This window comes from Phyllobates terribilis, unplaced genomic scaffold (genome assembly GCF_046119375.1).
Source record: "Phyllobates terribilis strain yellow unplaced genomic scaffold, ASM4611937v1 Scaffold_11__3_contigs__length_659146591, whole genome shotgun sequence".
Lineage (NCBI taxonomy): Eukaryota > Metazoa > Chordata > Amphibia > Anura > Dendrobatidae > Phyllobates > Phyllobates terribilis.
In genome coordinates this window covers 389912855-389940633 of record NW_027362771.1, presented here as the reverse complement: position 1 = coordinate 389940633, position 27779 = coordinate 389912855, and the positions used below count along the sequence as shown (strand labels likewise).

The following is a 27779-nucleotide window of genomic DNA, read 5'->3' as shown; positions in this document are numbered from 1 at the left end:
GGGGTGCTTTACTGGTGACACTGTTGGGGATTTATTCAAAATCGAAGGCATACTGAACTAGCATGGCTACCACAGCATCTTGCAGCGACATGCTATTCCATCCGGTTTGCGTTTAGTTGGACCATCATTTATTTTTCAACAGGACAATGACCCCAAACACACCTCCAGGCTGTGTAAGGGCTATTTGACCAAGAAGGAGAGTGATGGGGTGCTACACCAGATGACCTGGCCTCCACAGTCACCAGACCTGAACCCAACCGAGATGGTTTGGGGTGAGCTGGACCGCAGAGTGAAGGCAAAAGGGCCAACAAGTGCTAAGCATCTCTGGGAAGTCCTTCAAAATTGTTGGAAGACCATTTCTGGTGACTACCTCTTGAAGCTCATCAAGAGAATGCCAAGAGTGTGCAAAGCAGTCATCAAAGCAAAAGGTGGCTACTTTGAAGAACCTAGAATATAAGACATATTTTCAGTTGTTTCACACTTTTTTTGTTAAGTATATAATTCCACATGTGTTAATTCATAGTTTTGATGCCTTCAGTGTGAATTTACAATTTTCAAAGTCATGAAAATACAGAAAAATCTTTAAATGAGAAGGTGTGTCCAAACTTTTGGTCTGTACTGTAGATACAAAAGATGATCTTATACAAAAATAAGAGAAAAGACTAACAATACTGCTATAACTGAGAATTAATAAATACTACTGCAGATAAGTGTATCTTTCCTTGGAGGAGCGAATTTGAGTTTAATTTCCTGAAATTTGCATGTCTATATGAATTTGAACACTCTGCGATTTGATTCGCAAGGGCCACAAAAAATATTAAATCCCAGTGCAATTTCTCACTACTGAAAAATCCAAAAGCAGGTTAATGACTTCAGTCATGCACACACGGGAATCCCCACAGTGCTCTGTAGCTATCACATCACATGGTCTGTCCCAGCCAATTATGTTGAACAATGGCAGCCAGCATAAAAATGGAAGCAATTCCAGAAGCGAAATTTTATCCTAATCCTAATTTTGCTATTAAACTAAAATCCTGAAACTAAGGCTTGTGTGCCATACAGATAGTATTCTTTTTGCATTGTAAGATGGGCAAGCCATAATTTTTTTTTAAAGCCAAAAGAAAAATCTCCATAATCCACAAATTTAAACAGTTATCTACTTCATAAAGTATGCTTTTTATTTATTTTTTTTTGCATATTACCTTTTTTTTGCATATTACCTTTTTGTCGAATATTAGATCCGTAGATCCTATTACTACTGTTCGTTACCAATGGTTACTATCCGTTTTTTCTTAGCCAGATAGGTTGAGGTTACTTGAACATTAATAAGGCTGTGCTTACATGAAAGAGCTCAAAACGGGTTCAATAGACTCCTAGGAGGCCTCATATTAGTATACATGTTTTTTTCAGTTAATTAAAGGATTTTCAGTAATGTAGTTCCAGGGTGCTATAAATGTGAAGAGGACACACGTAATAATTATAGAATATAAAAGTGCAATAAGCAAACTATTAGTGACAAACTAGTACAGTTAGGGAAATGACCCTGCCCTCATGAGCTTATAATTTGTAAGGTGTTGGGGAAGGAGAAAGTAGTCTGGGGGATTTAAACAACTCAGGTAGTAACGAGACAACAGTGGGATTATTGCAGGTTGTAGGCTTTCCTGAAGAGATGAGTTTTCAGATTGCGTAAGAAGGTTTTAATTATGGAAGACAATGTGATATACTAAGGAAAATAATTCCAGAGGATGGGGGATGCTCAGGAGAAATTTTATAGATGGTTATGTGAGGAACATACAAGGGCCAAGAAAACAAGGAGATCTTGTGGAGACTGAAGATTACGTGTGATTAAGTATCAGAGAAATAGTTTAGAGACGTATGGGGGGAACAGATTATGGACAGCTTTGTTTATCATGTTAATATTTTGAACTTGATTATTTGAGTAATTGGAAGACAATGAAGGGATTGGCAGAGGCAAAAAGATAGTGGAGAGAGAAGTGGATTAATTGGGAAGTTGAGTTATGAATAGATTGGAGGCATGCAAAATTGCTAGATAAAAGGTCAAAGAGTAGATATTGCAGTAGTCAAAATGTTTTTACGTTGAGAAGTAGCAGGGGGTGTTAAGGGCATGTATGTATTTTAGGAATGTGTTTGAAGGGCAGAGCATAGTCAAGGATTACACCCAAATAGCAGACTTGTGGGACAGGGTAAAGTGTAAGGTTATTTACCGTGATGGATGGGCCTGGAAAGGGGATGGAGAAGATGGGGGAAAGATGATGAGTTCAGTTTTTACCTCAATGAGTTTCAGAAAGTATGATCGGAATGCGGAGATTGCGGATTGACAATATGGAATTTGGGGTAGCAGACATCTGGGCCAGAGAAGTAGATTTGAATGTCATCAGTATTTAGTTGGTACGAGAAGCCATAGTACTCCATTAACTGTCCAATGCCAAAAATCTAAAAGGAGAGAAAGAGGACTCCCAGGACATTGCCTTGACGTACACCAAACAGAGAGAAGGTGGGGTGAGGACGTAGTGAGGGAATGGGAGAAGCCAATTGTGTATTGAGGTATAAGGATATCTAGGAAAGGGCAAGAAAGGGAAAGATCTTTGATGCCAATGAATGACAGGGTTTGTAGTTTGTAGTAAGAGGGAGTAGTTCACTGTGTCAAAAGCAGAGGACAGGTCTAGGACGAGGCTTTGAGCATTTTCTAGCGGCTTTAGCAAATAGCTGGTCATTTGTAACTTTGGTTAGGTCATTTCAGTAGAGTGGTGGGGACGAATGCCAGATTGTATTTGGTCGAAGAGTGTATTGGATGAGAGGTGGGAGGAGATTTCAAGGTGACATACTGTTCAAAGAGTTTTGAGGCATATGGGAGTAGTGATAGCTGGATAAAGAGGTTGAGTCAAGTGATGGCTTTTTGATGATGGTGTGCATTTGAAAGGGGAATATGAGACATCTGGGGTTATTGATAAGTTATAGAGATGGGTTAGGACTGGGATAAGTCTTGTGGTAAAGTTTATGAGAAGGTGGGAATGTAAAAACTCAAGCACATATGTGGATAACAATGAATAAAAAAGTTTTCATATTATAATAGAACTCAGTAAAATTAAATCTTTGGAGCTATAAGACAGACTAGATGCTGATAAGGAGCCTTTGATTAAAGCATAACCTCTACCTAATTATCCTGACCAGCCCAATACATTTTTGTGATGATTCACTGAAGTCAATGCTGTATTTTGCCAAGGTGTCCAGTAGTTATCACAGTAGACTATTGTAGTTGAGTATCCAGATAAATACAGCTATGGCCGAAAGTGGTGGCACCCTTGAAATTGTTCCAGAAAATGAAGTTTTTCTCCCAGAAAATGATTGCAATTACACATGTTTAGTTATACACATGTTTATTTCCTTTGCGTGTATTGGACCAACATGAGAAAACAGAAAAAAAGGCAAATTGAACATAATTTCACACAAAACCCCAAAAATGGGCCCGGAAAAATTGTCGGCACCCTTAACTTGATATTTAGTTGCACACCCTTTAGAATAAATAACTGCAATCAATTGATTCCTATAACCATCAAGCCTCTCAACTGGAATTTTGGACCATTCATCTTTTGAAAACTGCTCCAGGTATCTCATATTTCAATGGTGCTTTTTCCAAACAGCTATTTTAACATCCCTCCACAGGTATTCAATGGAATTTAGATCCAGACTCATTTCAGAACTCTCCAGCGCTTTGCTTTCATCCATTTCTGGGTGCTTCTTGAAGTATGTTTGGTGTCATTGTCTTGATGGAAGACCCAGGACCTAGGGCACAAACCCCGCATTTTTACACTGGGCACTACATTGCTGCCCAAAATCCTTTGGTAATCTTCCGATTTCATGATGCCTTTCTCACGTCAGTGCCAGAGGCAGCAAAACAGCCTCAAAACATCTTTGAACCTCCACCATATTTGACTGTAGGTACTGTGTTCTTTTCTTTGTAGCCCTCATTCCGTTTTGGGTAAATAGTAGAATGATATGCTTTACCAAAAAGCTCTACTTGGTCTCATCTGTCCAGAAGATGCTTTCTCAGAAGGATTTTGGTTTCCTCACGTACATTTCGGCATACTGCAGTCTAGCTTTTTTATGTCTCTGTCTGTCAGCGTTTCATTTCATTCAAATGTCGATGGGTATTTCAAATGTCGATGGACACTGATGCACCCTGAGGCTGCAGGACAGCTTGAATTACTTTGGAACTTCAATGGGGCTGCCTATCCATCTGAACTCTTTTGTGTTGCAACCTTTCATCAATTTTTTTTTCTGCTGTCCATGTCCAGGGAGATTAGCTACAGTGCCATGGGTTGTAAACTTCTTGATTACGTTTTCTCACCATGGACAAAGGAACATCAAAATCTCTAGAGATGGACTTGTAACCTTGAGTTGTTGATATTTTTCAACAATTTGGGTTCTGTTCTCCATGCTTAGTGTAGAACACGCAGACACACAATGCAAAGACTGAGTCAACTTCTCCCCTTTTTATCTGGTTTCAGGTGTGATTTTTGTATTGCCCACATCTGATTCTTGCCACAATTGAGTTTGAATGAGCATCACATACTTGAAACAAAGTTGTTTACCCACAATTTTGGAAAAGTGCCAACAATTTTGGCCAGCCCATTTTGGGGGTTTAGTGTGAATTTATGTCCAATTTGCCTTTTTTTCTCTCTATTTTATGTTGTCCCAATACATACAAAGGAAATAAACATGTGTATAACAAAACATGTGTAATTGCAATATTTTTCTGGGAGAAATACTTCATTTTCGGGAACAATTTCAAGGGTGCCAACACTTTCGGCCATAACTGTAGATGAGGCAATATTCACATGGACTTTTGCATACATTTAGGTCAAGCACTGCAGTGGTTAAAACTGGGTCATCCAAAAGAGTGATCATACAATTATACAGTTAAGATAATCACAGCAGTCCCCATAGAAATAATACGAACCAAAGCAGTAGAAATATAAATGTGTCACAACAGCATCTCCGTAAGAGTTTTCACAGGTCCCTTTTTCACATTAATAGTGTCAAAAAGTGTCCTAATGAAAATGCTAGTCATTAAAACCTGATAACAGAGCCAGCTTATAAAATAAATCTAAATGCAGTAGTACCATAAGCCAGATGTACTGTAGAGTGTCCATAAATGAGTACCAGCCAAAAGCACTACTTATACATGAGTCAGCCACATTACCCTGGCATACGTGTGAGGAATAATAGTGCATGTATGATTGGGTTAAATAGAATGCATCTGTAATAATAGCAGCTCTAATGTTAACCAACAATTATATCTTTGTGGTTACTAACCTGTTTTCTTCCCCATTAAAGAGTGATTTACACGCAAATAATAGCAGTCATTTTACCTGTACATTTGTGGGCTTTGAGCAGGGACAGTACTGGGACTTAGAGATGCTACTCCTTAATAAATTTGGAGGACAGATGTTGGAAGTCACAGATTACATGACAGAGGCTATGGTGGAAGAAATTCTGGAATAATTGTAATGAAATACATATAATTATTATTTACTCATACATTATAGATTAGCTAATTGAACCAGTTTATTGCCTTAAGATCCATCTCTTCCAACTGCTCTCAAATGAATTTGGAGGGTGATTGTGAACTATACGTTAATTAATCATTCAAACTCCTTATAAATGAATTCATTCCAATTTTTACTTTATCATTTACAAATGTGTGAACAAAGGTGAAGGAATTGTTCTTTCATGAAAGGGTTTCTATTTCATCTTGTGATACAGGAATGATTTAGAACAAAGAACGCATGCTGCAGAAAGTTAATGCTATTTCTCCAAACATTGCTGCATATTAATTAAGCAGTTCTTAAACTCTGCATGCTGTTCCTGTGCCTCAATTATACCATTTAGATGTGACAGTATTAATATTCATGACTGTTTCCTTTGAATTTATTTGGATAATAAATCTGTTGTCTTTATTTTCTCCAGGGGGCTCAGATGATTTTCAGTGCAGCTAAAGACCTTGGACAGTTGTCTAAATTAAAGGTAATACTGTTAAATCAATAGTTAATCACCTGCCACAGTAACTTTATCCTTCACTATTCATGTCTCATTGTAATCTCTGTCTTGTCACTATTCTTTCTGATACAATAAGTCAGCATGAGAAGAGAATTTTGCTATTATTATGTAACACGGTAATGCCACTTTCATCCTTCCGGTACAAAATGTCAGGTGATGAGCAGGTCATCAAGTCCCACCATTTTGACCTTTCATTATGGACATTTGAAATAGCACTATTCTGATTTCTGTGCCATCTCTTTGCTCTCATCATAGTGCTAGCTAATTTTTCAGTTTAACACTTAAAATGGTTTTACCACTTTTGACATACAATCCCTTGAATATTTCATAAATGCCATTAAAAAGTGGTTGGTAGAGTGTCAGAGTTGCATGACATGGACATGTTGAATTGTTTTCATTGTCTGACTTAAAGGGAATCAGTCTGTAAGATTAATGTAAATGTAAATCCATTGACACCTTTATATTTTCTATCTGTTGTTGCATTCCTGAGTGCTTTGCATTTCTTATCCTAAAACCAGCTCTCTGTCTGATTTTCTTGCTGGCACCTGATATTGCACAGGTTAAATTAAGTTATAGAACCTGATGCTGGGTGGAGAAACAACCCAGGGAAGCTGTGGCTTTTTAAGTGAATAATCTGTAATTCCCAGAGCATTTAGTGCCTCATTTGCATATGAGTAGAAATTTAAACTATCCAGGAATGCAGCAACAGCTGAAAGATATAAAGGTGTAGATGGATTTACATTTCAAAGACCTGCATGCCCTTATGTGCAGGTTGGGCTGGCAGATTCTCCTTAATACATCCCTAGAACACTATAATATTTCCTCTTCCGGCCGTGGCTCATTTTTTATTTTTATGCTTTTGTTTTTTTCTCCCAATTTTCCAAGGACCATAACTTTTTATTTTTTTTCTGACAAAGCCATGAGAGGACCTGATTTTTTTTTTCGTGGGATTAGTTGTAGTGTTTGTATGACACCATCCACTTTACTATATAGTGGACTCAAAACCAGGAAACATTTTTTAAGGTGCAGTGAATTGGCAAAGAAAACGCTTTTCCCCCACAGTTTTTTTTTTTTTTAGTTTTGTTTTTACAATGTTCATTGTATGGTAAAAATGACCTGGAAACATAATTCTCTAAATCGATACAGTAAGTGGTGAAAAAAATTGCAAGTTTGTAAAAAAAAAAATAATAATAATAATAATAATAATAAAATTTGGTTTGTGTCACCATTTTTTGAAACCGGTAATGTTTTTTTTATTTTTCCGGTAATTGAATTGTCTGAGGACTTGGAGGACTTGATCAAAACATACATGATGTTTTGATCACTTTTTATTGGATTTTTTAGAGAGGTTTAGCAATCAGAAGACTGCAATTCCGTAGTTGCTATTTCTTTTCTCTTAATGTCATTTGCTATAAGGATTAACTAATTTTATATTTTGATAGATTGAACTTTTACAGATGTGGCAATAACAAATGTTTTTTTTGTTTTTGCTTTTTTTAACGAGGAAAAAAGCATGAATCTAATTTCTATATTTTAAAAAAATGTTTTCATGCTTTAAAAATGTCTTCTTTTTTTACGTTAATTACAATACCCCTTGGGGGACTTGAATCTGTGATCATGTAATCTCTTGGTCTATATAAGGTAGTATACAGGCAACAAGGACTTCACAGGAGGACACAAATTGCAGTCAGGATACCCGTAATTTAAATGCTGCTGTCAGTATTATAAATTATTATTATTTATTTGTATAGCACCATTGATTCCATGGTGTTGTACATGAGAAGGGATTACATACAAAAAACAGATATCACTTACAGTAAATGAACTAACAATGATAGACTAGTACAGAGGGAACAGGACCCTGCCCTTGCAGGCTTACGTTCTACCGGATTGTGGGGAAGGAGAAAGTAGGTTGGGGGTAGCAGCAGCTCTGATGGTGATGAGGAGGCAGCGTGGTCATTGCAGGTTGTATGCTTTCTTGAAGAGATGGGTTTTCAGGTTCCTTCTGAAGGATCCGAATGTGGTGGCTAATCGGATGCGTTGAGGCACAGGTATATCTGAGTGTCATCAGCGTACAGATGGTACTGGAAGCCATGGGACTTCATGAGATGTCCCAGGCCAAGGGTATAGATGGAGAAGAGTAGGGGTCCTAGGACGGAGCCTTGAGGGACTCCAACAGAGAGAGGGCGGGATGAGGAGGTAGTGTGGGAGTGGGAGACGCTAAATGTGCAGTTGGAAAAGTATGAGGAGATCCAGGATAGGGCAAGATCTTTGACGCCAAAAGAAGAGAGGATCTGTAGTAGGAGACTGTGGTCAACTGTCACGAAGGTAGAAGACAGGTCTAGAAGGAGAAGTATAGAGAATTGTCTGTTAGCTTTGGCTGTAAGTCATTAAGAATTTTGGTCAGGGCAGTTTTGGTGGAATGGAGTGAACAGAAGCCAGATTGTTGGTTGCTGAGGAGAGAGTTATAAGAGAGGTGAGAGGAAAGTTCAGCATGAACATGTTGCTTAAGGAGCTTGGAGGAATATGGGAGTAGTGATATGTGGCGATAGCTGGACAAAGCAGTTGGGTCGAGGGATGGCTTTTTGAGGATGGGTGTGATTGTGACATGTTTGAAAACAGAGGAAGGTACCAGAAGTTAGTGATAGGCTGAAGAGATGGGTTAGGGATGGGATGAATGTGGGAGTGAAGTTGGGGGGAGGTGGGATGGGGTAGAGTGCTCAAATGGTGAGGTGTGATTTGGAGAAGAGAAGAGTAAGCTCTCTTTCAATAATTTTGGAGAGGGAGGTTATGGGGGAAGGGCAATGGTCTGGAAAACAAAGGGGTTGTGGTGGTCGAACAATAAAGACTTGCCTTGTTTGGTCGATCTTGTTTTTGAAGTGTATGGCAAAGTCCTCAGCAGAGATAAGGGAGGTCAAAGGGGGCAGTGGGGGGCGGAGGAGGGAGTTAAAAGTGTTGAATAACTGTTTGGAGTTGTAGGACAAGGATGATATGAGGTTTGTGAAGTAGGCCTGTTTAACAGAAGTGAGGGCTGATTTGAATGCGAGTGTTGCTTGTTTGAATGCAGTAAAGTCATCTTGCAAATGTGTTTTCTTCCAATGCTGCTCCGCAACCTTGGACACTTGCCGAAGCTTTTTAGTGAGGTTATTGTGCCAGGGTTGTCTATTAATTCATCGCACTGTGCCATGCACAAGAAGGGCGACCAAGTCAATAGCTGATGCGAGAGTGGCATTGTAGAAAGCAGTGGCACTGTCTGTGTTGTGGAGTGAGGATATGGATGCCAGTGGTAGAATATAGTTAGTGAGTGTCTAGAGGTGTGACTTTTCTGCGGGGGTTGCCTAGCTGCTGAACATGGGTGGCAGATGAGGAGCACAGGGATAAGAATGTGAGTAGATGGTGGTCAGATAGGGGAAGGTCGAAAAGTTAGATAGGGAGCAGAGTCCAGTGAAGATAAAGTCTAATGTATGTCCGTCTGTGTGGGTGGCTGAGGAGGACCACTGAGTAAGTGCAAAAGATGAAGTAAGCGACAGCAGTTTGGATGCTGCTGACTGACGGGTGTCAGTGGGGATGTTGAAGTCAACCATGATGATGGTGGGAATGTCAGCAGAGAGAAAGTGGAGAAGCCAGGTGGAGAATTGGTCAATAAAGGCAGTGACCAATCCCAGAGGTCGGTATATGATGACTAGTGTTGAGCCACCCCCGTAGTGTTCGAGTTCGGTTCGGTTCGTCGAACACCCGTGTGTTCGCCGAACTGTTCGTCGAACTGTTCGTCGAACACCTTCGAACACCGTTAAAACCAATGACAGGCAAACAAAAACACATAGAAACACATAGAAAACACCTTCAAAGGTGTCCAAAAGCTGACAAACTGCTCAGAAGACACAACTAACACATGGAAAAGTGACAAGTACATATAGTCATGAGAAAAGAAAAGAGGTGGAGGAGTAAAAGGGGGGGGGAGACACAGATATAGGCATGTCATGCCCTTCTAAAATCCAAAAAGTGAGAAGCTGACACGTTCAGTCCGCTCCTGCCCGTGCCACCTCCGTGTCGCCGGGTTTGTGCCAGAGCCGCGGTGAACCCTGACGGCCAGCCCCCCTCTCCCAATACTGGTGCCTGTCCGCTGGTGGGTCGAGCGAGCCCCCCTGTGGTGGAGGCAGCTCTAAGTTTTTTAATTTAAATTGTCTCTCTAATTTGAATGAATACACTTTAAATCCATTTACAAGGATCTATTGGAGGGCAAGTCTCATGCCAGCAGCCACGTAATTCCAGCTCCAGTAGCGTCCACTAAAGCTGCTGCAGTTAAAAAGATTTTATAAGGATCGAGCTCGGCTGTCCACCGCAAGGCATCCTACTGCCAGTCCCAGCCCCTATGCCTTGGGGTGCCTCCTGATGCTCTTCACTGAGTATCCCGTGGTCCCGAAGCATTTCCTTTGAAAAAATTAAGTGTCCAAACTACAGGTGGTGTAGCTTGCTTAACAGCCGGGATAATCCGCTGACTAGCAGACACTGCTACTAGGCACAAAATATTTCCTGGGCTAGATGCAGTTAAAAATTTGTAAGTAGATACTCTCGTTGGATGCTGAGAAAGCATTCCATAGAGTCTCCTGGCACGCCATATATGATTCTCTTAAAAAGCTTGGGGTAGGGGTCTAGGGGACCCTTTTATAGCCAAAATCACGTCCCTGTATCACAATACGTCACCTAGGCTGAAGATGAATGGAACTGTAGCACCCTGAGGGCTCGGTTGCTACAGACGTATTGCACCTCACCCAGAGGTGTGATATCTCACTCTCAGGTAAGGATGGAGTGTGGATCAGGACCCGACACCTGCATGCATTACACCACATTGCCGTGGGGCAGGGCGACCAATATGCCCCTGAGATGGGCACGACAGTCCCTGTCCCTGGCTGGATTGGGGGGAGGGAACACTGAGGAAGGGGAACCCTGTAGTGCAGGAGCAGGGAGGAAGCAGTTCCTGGGTGCATTGAGAAGGGAGTATAAAAGGTGGGCACCATCTTAGTTCAGTGCAGAGAAGTCTGAGCAGAAGTGGCAGGGAGCAGGGGCTCTGCATGAGCTCTGCTCCGGAGGCGGGCCTAGTAACAGAGGCCCAGGCCTGCAAGAGGGAGAAGGAAGGAAGAGGAGCGGAGAAGGCTCCAGGAACGAGGAATGAAGGGATCCCAGGGGTGCGGACGGGCGAGTCGCCACCGCACGCCCGAATCCACCTGCGTGGAGGGGTCAGGCCAAAGGGGGAGACCGGTCCCTGAACTAGTGGAGGCAGGAAACGACCCTCAGCTAGAAACCGGAGGCTCTGACATTTTATGTGGCGCAGCCCCTCGCTACACCCGCTAGGAAGGCACCACATAGGGTCAGGGAAACTGGCGCCAAGTTTACCAAGAGGAGGCCCGAGGCAGCCGGACAGAAGTGTTGGTAAGAAAGGCCAGACAAAGGACACACAAAGGGGGTCCTGTGAAGCGCTCCAAAGTTATCTGGGAGTTGTCTGAGCCCCTCACCTGGTGAGCACAGTACGACGTGGGCAGCCGTTACCTGCAGACGTGGTCTGGATAATAAGAACTGTGAGTAAAGGCCCTGAACTGCATCACTGACTCCGTGTCATTACTGCTGCTGCCCTGCACCATCACCTCCATCCTCCGCATACACTGCCCTGAGGCTATACTCCTCCCGTGGGGAGTTATGCTACGCTCTGCTGCACCCACAACACCAGCCTCAGCGGTCTGCCCTGGAGCGGCGGTTCACTCTGACCGCAATCCATGGGTGGCGTAGTCAGACATTTAAACATCAAAACCACATCGCCGCCACGAAGACTACAACCACCAGCATCCACCAAAAAGGGTCCGGCTCCGGGTGTCCCAAGGCCCAGGGGGTGCGTCAGAACATTTTCATCACCTTTCACAATCACCAATGGGACAAGGCAGGGATGTCCTCTGTCCCCTCTCTTATACATCCTAGTGACGGAGCACCTGCTCTCATCAATTCGCCATAACCCCAATATTAGGTGGATTGAGGTGGGAGGCACCGAGTACAAGTGCTCTCTATTTGCTGATGATGTCCTAGTATATATCACTCAATCACATATATCCATCCATGCTGTTATGGCTGAAATAGATCACTTTGTTACATGGTCAAATTTTAAAATCAATGCAGCGAAGTCTGAGGCCCTCGATGTCTCCCTCCCCAAATCCATATAGGATTCCATCCAGTCCAACTTTCCCTTTGCCTGGCCCTCACAGGGTATCAAATACTTAGGAATTCCTATTCATAGAGACCTCTCCCATCTATGTTATCTTAATTTTGGGCCCTTTATTGAACAACTCCATACAGACCATGGTTGGCAAGTTAGAACTGTAAGATTCACTACGTGAACCACTGGTGTTTTGTGGAAAAGCACATGTACACTGCGTTCCAAATTATTATGCAAAAAGTGTTTAGGAGTGATAAGGGAAGAATTTGTTTGTTTGTCAGTTAAACTCATTGATGGTGATGTGTGTCAGGGCTCTTTATATCACTGTAAGCAATTGCAGACACCTGTGCTAATTAGTTTGGCAGGTGTGTCCAATGAAAGGCAAGACTACTTAAGAAGGCTCTCTCACATTATTAAGCAGCCTACATTTTCTGCCAAAATGGGAAAGAAAAAGGATGTGTCGGCTGCTGAGAAGCAACAAATTGTGGAGTGTTTAGGTCAAGGCATGACTACAATCAACATTGTGCGATGATCAGGATGAAGTGTCTTGGCAATCAAGAAGTATGTAGCTGATTCACAGTACACACGTGTGCGTGCTGATAAGGGCAAATTGAGGACTCTTTCCTACAGGCAATTACGTCAGGTTGAAAGAGCAGCGGCAAAAAAGCCTTGTCATAGCAGCAGACAAGTTTTTGAAGTTGCTTGTGCCTCCAACGTCCCCCGAACAACAAGATGCAGGGTCCTTCAGAGGTTTGCAGCTGTGCATACGCCATCCTGTCGACCTCCTCTATCCACTTCACACAAGCAGAAACGGCTCCAGTGGGCCAAACATTACATGAAGACTGATTTCAAAACTGTTTTGTTCACGGATGAGTGCCGTGCAGCGCTCGATGGTCCAGATGGATGGAGTGGAGGATGGCTGGTTGATGGACACCCCACGCAAACACGGCTACAGCGCCAACAAGGAGGAGGTGGAGTAATGTTTTGGGCTGGAATCATGGGGAGAGAGATTGTCGGCCCCTTTAGGATCCCTGAAGGCGCTAAAGATGAACTCCATAATGTATGTGGATTTTCTCAAACAGCACTTCCTGCCATGGTTCAAGAAGAAGAACCGTGTATTTCACAGCAAGATAATTTTTCTGCATGATAATGCACCATCTCATGCTGCACATAAAACATCTGCATCTCTGGCTGATATGGGCATAAAAGGGGACAAACTTATGGTGTGACGCCCATGCTCCCCTGACCTCTACCCCATTCAGAACCTTTGGAGCATCATTAAAAGGAGTGTCTATGATGGCGGGAGGCAGTTCACATCTAAGCAACAGCTCTGGGAGGGTATTCTGTCCTCATGCAAAACAATTGAAGCAGAAACCATCCAAAACCTGACAAATTCAATGGACGAGAGAGTTCAGAAGCTCCTTTCGAACAAGGGGTCCTATGTGAAAATGTAACATCACCTAGAATAAAGTTTTGAGTTGAAAACTGTTTGAGTTCAGTTTCTAACAACCTGCTAATGCTTATAATTTCAAAAATGACCATTTTTTTGGTCTTTATTAAAATGAAAAGGTTGATCGAAAAGTTTGGGGGATCTAAGAGTGTGGCAACCCAGTAGTCATGATTACTTCGAATTCTGACAATATGAGGGTCCTGCTGCAGGTAGTGCAGCAAGAAGGCACTTATGTGTCTTGCGCATCTCGGAGCCCCAAAATTATTTTCCGGGCTAGATGCAGCTAAAAATTATTATTAATTTTAAATCTGGTGAAGCTTTAGTATAGATGGCCTAATAGGATCAGTGCTGCACACTGCTACAAAGCCCAAATTATTTTCCAGTCAAGATACAGATAAACATGATTAGTAATTTTAAATCTGGTGGAGCTTATTATAGATGGCCTAATAGAATCAGTGCTGCACACTGCTACAAAGCCCAAATTATTTTCCAGCCAAGATACAGATAAACATGATTAGTAATTTGAAAGCTTAAAACGGTTGGTAGGGTGATTTTAACCAATCATCAAGCTTTTACTCTCCCCAGGATGACACAGGGGTAGAAAAGTCGTTTCGGATCCATGATTTGTTCATCTTTATGAACGTGAGTCTGTCTACATTATCAGTGGAGAGCCGCGTGCGCTTATCTGTCAGCACACCACCAGCAGCGCTGAACACACGTTCAGACAGAACGCTGGCTGCGGGGCATGACAAGATCTCCAAGGCGTAAGTGGCTAGCTCCGGCCATTTATCCAGATTGGAAGCCCAAAAAGAGCAAGGGTCCAGTGACACAGTCGTGGCTTCAATGTTTACTTGGAGATACTCCTGTACCATCGTCTCTAGGCGTTGACTATGTGTCAGACTTCTTGTCTCCTGTGGCCTTGCAAAGGATGGGCTAAAAAAGTGGTGAAATGATTCCGCAAAATTGATGTTACCAGCAGATACTGTGGTTCTGTTACGGTTTGAGTGCTGAACACTTGACGGTCCCACGGTTGGCAAGTTGGAACTGTGAGATTCACTACGTGCACCACTGGTATTTTGTGGAAAAGCACATGTAAGATTCTGCAACAGTCTCTGCTGATACTCCTGCATGCGTGCATCCCTTTCTATGGCAGGAATAATTTCTGCAAATTTACTTTTGTACCGGGGATCTAACAGTGTGGCAACCCAGTAGTCAGGATTATTTCTAATTCTCACAATTCGAGGGTCATGTTGCAGGTAGTGCAGCAAGAAGGCACTCATGTGTGTTGCGCATCCAGGAGCACCAAGTCCCTGTTGTGTTGGTGGCGAGGTAACAATCATGCTTCCTTCCTCTGTCCTCTCCCCCCAACCTCGCACAACAGAAATGTGATCAAGGTCTCCCTCATCTGATGAGTCTTCCATCAGTTCGTCCTCCACTTCTTCCTGGGCTCCTGCACCTTCCTCACTAGTTTGGCTGCTACCATGCGCCCTGGTAAAACCATCTCCCCCACCCTCACATGCCTGCCGCCTTGGTGCTGCCGACCGTCTGGACCTTGCAGATGTTAGCCCTTCCGCATACAACTCCTCCTCCTCTACTTCCTCCACCTCCTCTTGTGCCACCACCTGACTCCGAATTCTGTTTAACATGTGCTCCAGCATGTAAATCACCAGAATAGTCATGCTGATAATGGCATCGTCAGCACTAAACATCTTCGTCGCCATTTCAAAACTGTGCAGAAGGGTGCATAGGTCCCTGATCTGAGACCACTCCTCCAGCGTGATTTGCCCCACCTCTGGATCTCGTTGGCCCAGGCTATACGTCAGAACGTATTGCACCAGGGCTTGTCGGTGCTGCCACAGTCGCTGCAACATGTGCAGAGTTGAATTCCACCGGGTAGGCACATCGCATTTTAGCCGGTGAAGTTGCAGGCCCAACGACTTCTGTAGAGATGTAAGTCGCTGAGCTGCGAGATGCGAACGGCGAAAGTGAGCACACAGCGACCGTGCCCTCTGCAGAAGGCCATCTAGTCTGGGATAGTGGGCTAAAAATTGCTGGACAACCAGGTTCAACACGTGAGCCATACAAGGCACGTGTGTGACATTGCCCCGGCGAAGGGCCGCACCCAGGTTTGCAGCATTGTCGCACACGGCCTTCCCTGGTTTCAGGTCCAGTGGAGACAACCATTCATGAAATTGGTTCTCCAGAGCTGACCACAACTCCTCAGCTGTGTGACTCACATTTCCCAGACATTTCAATGTAAAAACCGCCTGATGACGTTGAGCCCTACTGCCAGCATAGTAAGGAGGTGTGCAGGATCCCTTCTGCGCAGTTAGAAAGCTTGTGGCATGACCAGACAGGCTTTGGGTGCAGGTGGAAGACCGAGAGGAGGTTGAGGAGGCAGAAGCAGTGGAGGAACTTTGAGATAAAGAGGATTGACGCACAACTCGTGGGGACGGCAACACTTGGACAGCAGCCCCTTGTCCTGCTGTCACCATAGTTACCCAGTGCCCAGTCAGCGACATGTAACGCCCCTGTCCATGCCTACTCGTCCAAGTGTCTGTGGTGAAATGCACCCTGTCACACACAGAGTTTCTCAAAGAAGCGGTGATGTTGTGTGCGACATGCTGGTGGAGCGCAGGCACACCTTTCTTTGAGAAGTAGTGCCGACTGGGCATCTGGTACTGGGGCACTGCGATGGACATAAGGTCTCGAAAATCCTCTGTGTCCACCAGGCGGAAAGGCAGCATTTCTGTAGCCAAGAGCTTGCAGATGGTGAAATTCAACCTCTTAGCTTTCTCATGGCTAGGAGGAAATGGTGTTTTACTTGTCCACATCTGAGGGACCGAGGGCTGGCTATTGTGCTTAGACGGGGTTGATAAGGGTGTCCCCGGCAAACTGCCGGTCTGTGAGGAAGATGCAGGCGGACATGTTAGGTTGCCTTGATCCAAAGGTGGTGCTATCGATGTCGGACAGCGCTCAACACCAGCTGGTGTTACCACCTCCAAAGAAAATGATGACCTGCCAATCACGCTGGCTGTTGCGGGTAAAGAGGTGGCAGGTCTGCGCCCCAAAACAGGTGTGACTGCTGTCCCCCCAGTCACAGAGGATGAAGAGGCCGCGGATGCACAAGATATGGCAGACGGTGGTTGGCCCGGCCGGCTAGGCCGCATTGTAGCACACTGAGCTTCCCACTGCAACTTATGCTTCATGTCCATGTGCCGGTTCATGCATGAAGTACTCAAACTATGTATTTTTTGGCCTCTACTTAGCTTTTGCTGACAAATGTTACAGATAACACGAGTTGGGTCATCTTTATCGATCTGAAAAAATGCCCAGGCTATGCAAGGCTTAGCACCCATGCGACCTGAAGAGCCACCACGACTTGTGGTGAGAGGCAGAGTTGTGTTTGAGGATGCAGTTGTTGACGTGCTTCCAGTACTACGTCTCTGTCCAGGAAGGCGCAACCTGACCTCGTCGTCACTAGCATCTTCCTCCACCTCCTCTGCTGACCTCATCTCTTGGCTGACTGTGGGTTGACAGTAAGTGGGATCTCCAACCTCATCATTATCACCCTGTGCGTTATCACACCCGTCGTCCTCAGAGCCAACCTGTTCCTGCCCTGACAAAAAACTAAAGTTGTCGCTCCAATCAGGTATTTGAGTCTTATCATCGTCTTCCTCATTGTCTCCACCAACAGGAGTTACAGTTTGGGAATGAGGGTCTACATTATGGTCAGAACATTCTGCGTCTGGTCCTGGATCCGACTCATAAAGATTCTGGGCATCAGTGCAGATCATTTCCTCGTCTGGATTCACAGAAGCGCTGGAGTCGACCTCTGATTCCCAGGCTATAGTATGAGTAAACAGCTCTGCAGACTCAACCATCTGTTCTACCTCATACTCAGACGGGCAGCTGGAGATTTGGGAGCTGTGAGGAAGCAAGTGCGATTGGGGTGACACCTTTGAGGACTGGAGTATTTGTGATGTTGAAGTTGATGTGGAGGAGAGCCCACTTAAAGGAGCACTTGATATCCGTTGAAGCACCTGCTGTTTTTGTGCCTCATCTGGAATTTGTAGCGATTGGCGTGGCCGTAAGAAAGGGATCTTATCACATTGTCCGCTAAAAGAAGTAGACATTTTAGTTTGGCTGGAAGATGGTCTTTCTTCTGCAGATGTTACTGTTGCTTTAACACCTACCCCACGGACACAACCTTTTTTCCCCTTCCCAACACGCCTATTCCCCTTTCCACCAGCAGCAGGCCTTTTTCCACTCATTTTGGTGGTTAACTAATTCACAACTCTGGAGTTGTTTGCACAAAAAACAATGGATGGGAACCGAGCAGAGCTGAGTGGCCAAACTGTGGTATTAGGCCAAAACTATTGGCTGGGTTAGATGCAGAAAAAAATTATATTCAATTTGCAACCTGATGGAGGTCTGTATAGATGGACTAACAGAACAAGTCCCAGACACAGCTAGAAGGCCAAATATTTTTTCAAAGGTAGATGCAGAAAAAAATATATTCAGTTTGCAACCTGATGGAGGTCTGTATAGATGGATTAATAGAACAAGTCCCACACACAGCTAGAAGCCCAATATTTTTTCAGAGGTAGATGAAGAAAAAAATATATGCAGTTTGCAACCTGATGGAGGTCAGTATAGATGGACTAGTACAACAATTCCCACACACAGCTAGAAGCCCAATATTTTTTCAGAGCTAGATGCAGAAAAAAATTATATTCAATTTGCAACCTGATGGAGGTCAGTATAGATGGACTAATAGAATGATGCTATGCCCAAAAGATTTTACTTCACTAGGTGCAGTAAAAAAATTGGTATTCTATACACAGATTCTTGCAACACAGATAGGCTACTCCACTGACTAACACACTCTGCAATAGGCCAAAAAGGATTAGCTTTGCTAGATTCAGCCAAATGCTGTGAAAAAAACTTGCACAGCACTGGCACAGACCTGCCTGGCAAAAACTGATAGGAACTGATGTAACCTAGTCCTGAAAAGGACTCCAATTACAATTAGTCTTTACTCCCACAATCTATCTATTTAAGAGCACAGACCTGCCTGATAAAAGTCGTAGGAAATGCTGTAACCTAGTCCTTAAAAGGACTGCAATCACAACTATTCCCTACTCCCAAGCTATTTGTAGATTTGTGCGAAAATTGGCTTGAAATTAACAAGGTATAGCGCACACAGCAACAGCGGTGCCGTCTAACACGCAGCTGCAGCAGTGAGAAAATGGTGGCGACGGGGAAAATGGCTTGGTCTTATAGGGCAAGGACATGTGACATACACTGCCAATGACACATGCCCTTGCTTGTGTGAAAAAAAGCACTTCGCTCCGTGTGTGCGCTGCTGATAGGTTGACAGATTGCACCTCCCCACTGCAAATGCGGGAAAGAGAAAAAAAAATGGAGATCTTCATTGTTCCTGCAGAGATCCATCCCCTGCCCCTCCCCCCACCCCGCTGTACACTCAAACTGCGTATTAACATTAATTTTCATCATTACTGAGAAAAAATCCAGTTATGATTTTGGTGCACGAACAGTTATCGAACATAACCTCGAACAGCCGAATTTTTCTCAAATTGTTCGTGTTCGCCGAACGGCTCGAACACCGCCCAAAACAGCTCGAATTTGAGATTGGCGAACAGTTCGAGTAGAACAACGCTCATCTCTAATGATGACCACTTGGAGGTTGGAAGAAGAGTAGATGCGGACAGAGTGGACTTAAAAAAAAAGGGAGGATTAGGGAGGGTAGAGTTGGGATTGGGTTAAAGGTGCATTTGGTAGAAAGGAGAAGACCCACTCCTCCATCATGTCTGTTACCAGGGCAAGTAGTGCGGGTGAAGTGGAGGCCACCATAACACAGCGCAGCAGGGGAGGCAGTGTTAGAGGGTGTCAGCCATGTTTTGGTGAGGCCCAGGAAGGAGAGATTACAAGAGATAAAGAGGTCATGAGTCACATGGAGTTTATTGCAGACAGAGCGGGCATTCCAGAGTGCTCCAGAGAGAGGAAGCAGGGGGGTGGGTGTCAAGGGCACGGGTTTTACATAGGAGAGGTTGCGGTAGTTCATATTTGATTGATAGTGATAGAAGGGGAAATTAGTGGAAGGTATCAGCTGTGGGGTCCAGGAATGGGAGATATGTCGCCAGCAGTTAGGAGAAGCAGAGAGAGGGAGAACAGGTGGGAGAAGGAAAGTGGCCGGCTTGTTTTATGTTTGAGTAGGATAGATCTGAGGTTGAGGAGCAGGTCTGCAGATGAGGTCAGGTGGGGAGGTAAGAGGGAGGGAGAAATGATTATTTGGTTAGAGAGTGCTGGGGTTTGGGGATAGTGAAGAAGAGTGAGGATTAGTGGAGCAAAAACTGTAAGGGCATATGTATGCATAATGAAAGATTAAGTGTGGGGAGAAAAGAGTAGCTAAGTACATTTAATAAATAGTTATTCATACCTTCTGGTCCATTTCTGGCATATTTCTGCTGCACACTTAAGAGTCACACTTATGAGACAGACCACGGTCATGACAGACCTGGGTCTCTAAATTTATAAAGCTTTAAGAGCACATGGAATTGGCCAGGTGTGAGCAGGAGGGAGGAGCGGCAGGGAAATGAGTCACAGAAACACAGGACTCTTAGAAACACTTAGATACAATATGAAAAGTCAATCGGGAAATATAAATGGTTAAATATCAGCTGCTTGTTACAGTCAGATGCTGGCAGTATAAAACTACTAACATCTCCTGGGAAGGATGCTGGCTCAGCTTCTTAGCTTACTCCATTCATGGTCACCTGCCGTAGGACGTGCTATTACTGAATGTCCTACAACGGGCTTCCTCTAGACAGCACTAACGGCCCCTATATATATTAAATTAAAGTCGGTTATTGCCATCGATATAGGTAGAATAGGCCAACAGTCTTATGTCTATGTGGCCTCCCATCTCTCCCCCAAAAGATGATGTTGTGGGAGGAAAGGATCTGGCCTTTTTAAATTCAATAGCTGATCCTTTTGTTCTCTGTGAGATAAGCCACTGTCAGGGAAGTCTGGCAGAGGCTCTATCGTAAAGAACACAGGTGCACTCAGCTGAGAGTTCTTATGCCTGAGTGAGTCGGCAGAGTCAACTTCCAAATGATTGTTCAGCTGTCAGCTATCCAATGTGTATGGAGACTATCAGGATTCATTTTTTGGGAATTGTTTGTTGTTCCATGGGATTCTGATGGAAAGCCATGGAACAACATTTGGGAGGAAATAGTCTCGTCTGTCACTGAGAACAACTGATGGTCGGAAAATATTCTTTATACAATGCTTTTTTACAAACATTGTTTTCTACTTGTTGCCATGAGTATACAATGTCAACTTTTCTTTTTTAGCTAAGTCCTGACAGTTCTTTGTATCCAATAATTTACCTCTTTATGGGCATCTCATTGAGGTAGTTGTTTAAAGTGATACCCAACATTATGCATTTTGTACAAACAAAAATGTAATTAACATGAATAAATTCACTACAAGCAATTTAATTCAATACTATGATTTAATATGTCTACTATAATATCTGGAAAATAAGCTTATTCACTCTTATAAGTCTTAACAACTTTCTACAGGAAAACTGACATTACAGCATTACCTATAGGGAAGCCTGTAGAGAAATGTTTTAATCAATTTAATGCCCACTTGCATACATAACTTCCTTGATTCCTTTTTCCTCCATTCATATTTGTCATGTGTTTTGGGTATTGTTTGTTCTTCCCATAGTTACTTCTATGGGAATTCTTTACAAACTATTAATGCACAATAGACCAAGCCATAAAACTGAATAACATCACATAAAACAGTTTTTAACAGGAGGTAGATCCAGATCCACAGTACAAATTGCCAGTCATTAGAGCATATGGCATCTCCAGGGGATAACCTTTTCTTCTGCCAGAATTACAAGAGGAAAAGCCAGTTTATTTTGATTATTTCCTCTGAAATGTAATAAAGTGCTACATACTATAATTGCATTTAGGCAGGTAGCAGTTCTACTCTCATCCAACACTAGATCTGTTAAGTCTATTCATTGAATTCCAATACAGTGATAAGTTTCTGAACATATTTTAATGTTTATGGTTTCAGGAATAACATTTACCTTTTCAGTAATTTTTATAGTTGCTATGTATGTTTTCAAAAAAGATTAAAAACAGTATTCTCCATTGAAATTCACTATGTATACCCCTTTTTCACATGTAAAGCGCCATGGAATAAATGGCACTATAATAATAAATAATAATACTAATATGGGAAAAATTGTAACGGAAAAAAGCTTATTTAGAACTGAGCAAAACCACATTGTTCCCACATTCCTAAAGAGGTTGTCCACTACATACTATACTGCCCCCATCGATTTAAACCTGGTAAACAAGTGTTTTTGCACATACATACTGCTGCCAATTGTGCCTGTGAGTGACCCTATCACTGACTGCTCACTAGGTATCACGTGACCCCGACTGCAGGCTCCTCTGACATCCGCTGATGTCACATTAAGTTCCGGATTCATGGAGGCGTGACCCAGTTTCAGGTACCCCTCTAATTGATGGGCTGTGAAAGCAGAAGGAAAGCGCCCGGTGGATGCAGGGCAGTGACTTTTGGGGAAACCCCACCCACAGCCCTTCAATCAGGGGGGTACCCGTGACTGGGTCACCCCTCCATGAATCTAGAACTTGACGGATTGAGCAGCAGGTGCGTGATCGCATGCATATTCCCGGCCACAATCCAACTAGATGGGCACAGCCTCACTCAATACACTTGCATTGAGCACCCTTCTAGTCGGATTGTGGCCGGGAGTATGCATATTGCAAACTTTCCGTCCCGCTCCCAGCGCCAAAGTCATATAGAATGACTGCAGACTTGCATCTTCAGACAGGACAACCCCTTTAATAGCGCACCAGCATGGGGTCACGCCATTCCTTGCGTCCATCTGACTGCCCGCAACACAATTCTGGGGGGCCAATGGTTTGCTATTGCAGCCATTGTTGAAAACCTCAATTACTGCCATCCTTGAGCTCCATTGAGACCCTACCTTTGGCCGGGCTTCAAAGGAGACTGTGATTTTTACTATATACAGCAATGCTAAAGTATTGCAGTATATAGTACAAGCAAGTGAATGATCACAGGTTCAAATACCCTAAGGGGACTAATAAACCCAGTGAAAAGTAAAAAAAATATATATTTTTTTTTAAAAAGATTAAAAAAAAAAACAACAAATGTTCAAATCACTCCCTCTTCCCTCATTAAAAATAAGGATATTAAAAAAATAATAATACACATATATTGCATTGCTACATTGATAAAATTTCAATCTATTATAATATAAAATTGATTAACCCGATTGGTAAACACCATAAACAGAAAAAGATTAGAAACATCGAAATTGCATTTTTTTAGGTCTTCGCAAGGAGTGATCAAAATGTCATATCTATCCCAAAATATTATCAATAAAAATGTTGTCTCAACCCGCAAAAAACGAGCTCTCACACATCTGCATATACTGAAAAATTCAAACATTATGGATCTCGGAAAGTGGTGACAAAATATATAGATTTTTTTACAACATCCTATTTATTTTTATTTTAACAACTAAAATAAAAAAAAAAACCTGGACATATTTGATATCGTTGTAATCGTACTGTTGAGGAGAATCATTTTTTCAGGTCATTTTTATCACACACTGTAAGGTAGATAAACAATTCCCAGAAAACATTGTCAGAATTGCATGTTTTTCACCATATTTGGAATTTTTTCCCATTTTCCAACACACTACACTGTGTTCCAAATTAATATGCAAATAATATTTTCTCAGATTTTCCCAAATTACCTATATGAATTGCAGTCATTGTAATTTTCCAGTCAAATAACTATTAGAGTACAATTGAAAGGTTTTTGTACAAACTGCCTATGATAACAGTATATTTTTAAAAAAATAAAAAACTCAAACTGCACTCAAAATGCATGTTCCAAATTATTATGCACAGCAGAGTTTTCAACCTTTTCATTTTAATAAAGAACAAAAAAATGGTCATTTTTGAAATTATAAGCATTAGCAGGTTATTACAAACTGAAATCAAACAGTTTTCAACTCAAAACTTTATTCTAGGTGATGTTACATTTGCACATAGGACTCCTTGTTCGAAAGGAGCTTCTGAACTCTCTCGTCCATTGAATTTGTCAGGTTTTGGATGGTTTCTGCTTTAATTGTTTTGCATGAGGACAGAATACCCTCCCAGAGCTGTTGCTTAGATGTGAACTGCCTCCCGCCATCATAGACACTCCTTTTGATGATGCTCCAGAGGTTCTCAATGGGGTTGAGGTCAGGGGAGCATGGGTGCCACGCCATAAGTTTGTCCCCTTTTATGCCCATAGCAGCCAGAGATGCAGATGTGTTATGTGCAGCATGAGACGGGGCATTATCATGCATGAAAATGATCTTGCTGCGGAATGCACGGTTCTTCTTCTTGAACCATGGCAGGAAGTGCTGTTTGAGAAACTCAACATACATTATGGAGTTCATCTTTACCCCTTCAGGGATCCTAAAAGGGCCGACAATCTCTCTCCCCATGATTCCAGCCCAAAACATTACTCCACCTCCTCCTTGTTAGCGCCGTAGCCATGTTTGCATGGGGTGTCCATCAACCAGCCATCCTCCACTCCATCCATCTGAACCATCGAGATCATTTCATGCATGATATTGCCCCATCTCATGCTGCACATAACACATCTGCATCTCTGGCTGCTATGGGCATAAAAGGGGACAAACTTATGGTGTGGCACCCATGCTCCCCTGACCTCAACCCCATTGAGAACCTCTGGAGCATCATCAAAAGGAGTGTCTATGATGGCGGGAGGCAGTTCACATCTAAGCAACAGCTCTGGGAGGGTATTCTGTCCTCATGCAAAACAATTAAAGCAGAAACCATCCAAAACCTGACAAATTCAATGGACGAGAGAGTTCAGAAGCTCCTTTCGAACAAGGGGTCCTATGTGCAAATGTAACATCACCTAGAATAAAGTTTTGAGTTGAAAACGGTTTGATTTCAGTTTGTAATAACCTGCTAATGCTTATAATTTCAAAAATGACCATTTTTTTGTTCTTTATTAAAATGAAAAGGTTGAAAACTCTGCTGTGCATAATAATTTGGAACATGCATTTTGAGTGCAGTTTGAGTTTTTTATTTTTTTAAAAATATACTGTTATCATAGGCAGTTTGTACAAAAACCTTTCAATTGTACTCTAATAGTTATTTGACTGGAAAATTACAATGACTGCAATTCATATAGGTAATTTGGGAAAATCTGAGAAAATATTATTTGCATAATAATTTGGAACACAGTGTATGTGATAAAATGTCAACATGTGAATGTTCAACTTGTCAACAAGCGCACATATATCTATGTGGACAGAAATCTAAAAAATGATATGGACCATGGGGGAAAGGGATGGAAAAAACGTAAAAACAGAAATTGGCTGTGTCAGGAAGGGACAAATACACATACACACCATTACAAAGATAAGAGGGATTATAGAATATAAAATCTTCTGTAAATAATGGAGTGGTGTAGCTATGTTTCTACAGCCGAGCTATTCATTTTTACAATTCTGACCCCTGTCACTTTATGAGGCAATTACTCTGGAACGCTTCAATGGATCCCCCTGATTCTGAGATTGTTTTTTTCATGACATATTGTACTTCATGATTGTGGTAGAATTTCTTCGATATGACTTGCGTTTATTTGTGAAAAAAATGAAAATTTTGAAAATTTTGCAATTTTCAAAATTTGAATTTTTATGCCCTTAAATCAGAGAGATACACTACCATTCAAAAGTTTGGGGCCACCCAGACAATTTTGTGTTTTCCATGAAAACTCATACTTTTATTTATCAAATGAGTTGCAAAATGAATAGAAAATATAGTCCAGATATTGACAAGGTTAGAAATAATGATTTTTATTAGAAAGAATAATTTTCTCCTTCAAACTTTGCTTTAGTCAAAGAATGCTTCCTTTGCAGCTATTACTGCATTGCAGACCTTTGGCATTCTAGCTGTTAATTTGCTGAAGTAATCTTGAGAAATTTCACCCCATGCTCCCTGAAGCCCCTCCCACAAGTTGGATTGGCTTGATGGGCACTTTTTGCATACCATACGGTCAAGCTGCTCTCACGACAGCTCAATGGGGTTGAAATCTGGTGACTGCGCTGGCCACTCCATTACAGATAGAATACCAGCTGCCTGCTTCTTCCCTAAATAGTTCATGCATAATTTGGAGGTGTGCTTTGGGTCATTGTCCTGTTGTAGGATTAAATTGGCTCCAATCAAGCGCTGTCCACCGGGTATGGCCTTGCGTTGCAAAATGGAGTGATAGCCTTCCTTATTCAAAATCCCATTTACCTTGTGCAAATCTCCCACTTTACCAGCACCAAAGCAACCCCAGACCATCACATTACCTCCACCCTGCTTGACACATGGCGTCAGGCACTCTTCCAGCATCTTTTCAGTTGTTCTGCGTCTCACAAATGTTCTTCTGTGTGATCTAAACGCCTCAAACTTTGATTCGTCTGTCCATAAAACTTTTTTACAATCTTCCTCTGTCCAATGTCTGTGTTCTTTTGCCCATATTAATCTTTTCCTTTTATTAGCCAGTCTCAGATATGGCTTTTTCTTTGCCAATTTGCCCTGAAGGCCAGTATCCCGGAGTCGTCTCTTCACTGCAGATGTTGACACTGGCGTTTTGCGTGTACTATTTAATGAAGCTGCCAGTTGAGGAGCTGTGAGGCGTCAATTTCTCAAACTAGAGACTCTAATGTACTTGTCTTGTTGCTCAGTTGTGCAGCAGGGCCTCCCACTTCTCTTTCTACTCTGGTTAGAGCCTGTTTGTGCTCTCCTCTAAAGGGAGTAGTACACACCGTTGTAGGAAATCTTCAGTTTCTTGGCAATTTATCGCATGGAATAGCCTTCATTTCTAAGAACAAGAATAGACTGTCGAGTTTCACATGTAAGTTCTCTTTTTCTGGCCATTTTGAGAGTTTCATAGAACAAACAAATGTAAGGCTATGTGCCCACGATGCAGAAATGCTCCGGATTTTTTCCTGAGCGTTTCTGCATCTCCCTGGCAGAAAAAAACGCATGCGGATTGTACATGCGTTTTTCCTGCCAGGGACATGCGGATGTGAAGCGTTCTTCACATGCATTTCCGCATGCGGGTTGACAAGTTCTTTCCAAGCGATTTTAGCATCACTTGGAAAGTGCTTGTCAACGCAAACGGATTACCTTCTGATGGCCCCTGGAGTCTTGCTTCGCTCCGTCCTGGCTTGCCGGAAGCTCGCGGTACACTACACTGAAGGACCTGCCGTCACATGACTATGACATCAGCGCTGGTCCTTGAGTCCATCACGATCTGCTGGCAAGTGAAGACAAGCACACCGGGGACCATCAGAAGATAAATATAATATTTATTTTTTATTTTATTCTTTTTTTCACAGGTTCTGTGGTACCCGGGTCCGGAGGAGAGTCTCCTGTCCTCCACACCTGGGTACCATCCGCACATTGAAGCGCTTGGATTCCGCATGTACAGATCCAGTGATGCGGAATCCAAGCGTTCCAATGAAAGTCAATGGCGGCAAAAATGCAGCGCTTCCACAAAATAATTGGTAGTGTTGCTTTTTTTTCCGCAATGATAACCCGCAGCGGAAATTTCCGCAGCATGTGAACAGCATCGTGGGCACACAGTTTAATGCTCCAGATTCTCAACTAGCTCAAAGGAAGGTCAATTTTATAGCTTCTCAAATCAGCCAAACCGTTTTCAGCTGGGCTAACATACTTGTGCAAGGGTTTTCTAGGGTTTTCTAAACATCCATTAGCCTTCTTACACAGTTAGCAAACACAATGTACCATTAAAACACTGGAGTGGTGGTTGTTGGAAATGGGCCTCTATACACCTATGTAGATATTGCAATAAAAACAAGACGTTTACAGCTAGAATAGTCATTTACCAAATTAACAATGTATA

At 42.6% G+C, this 27779-nt stretch overlaps 1 protein-coding gene across 1 annotated transcript in view; it reads left to right on the top strand.

Moving 5' to 3' along the window:
- UNC13C (unc-13 homolog C) overlaps positions 1–27779 on the top strand; it is an 861108-nt gene that overhangs the window by 709931 nt on the left and 123398 nt on the right. Inside the window, exon 29 of the mRNA XM_073653015.1 lies at positions 5992–6048. Within this exon, the coding sequence (XP_073509116.1) occupies positions 5992–6048 (57 nt within the window). The remainder of the gene's footprint in view (positions 1–5991; positions 6049–27779) is intronic.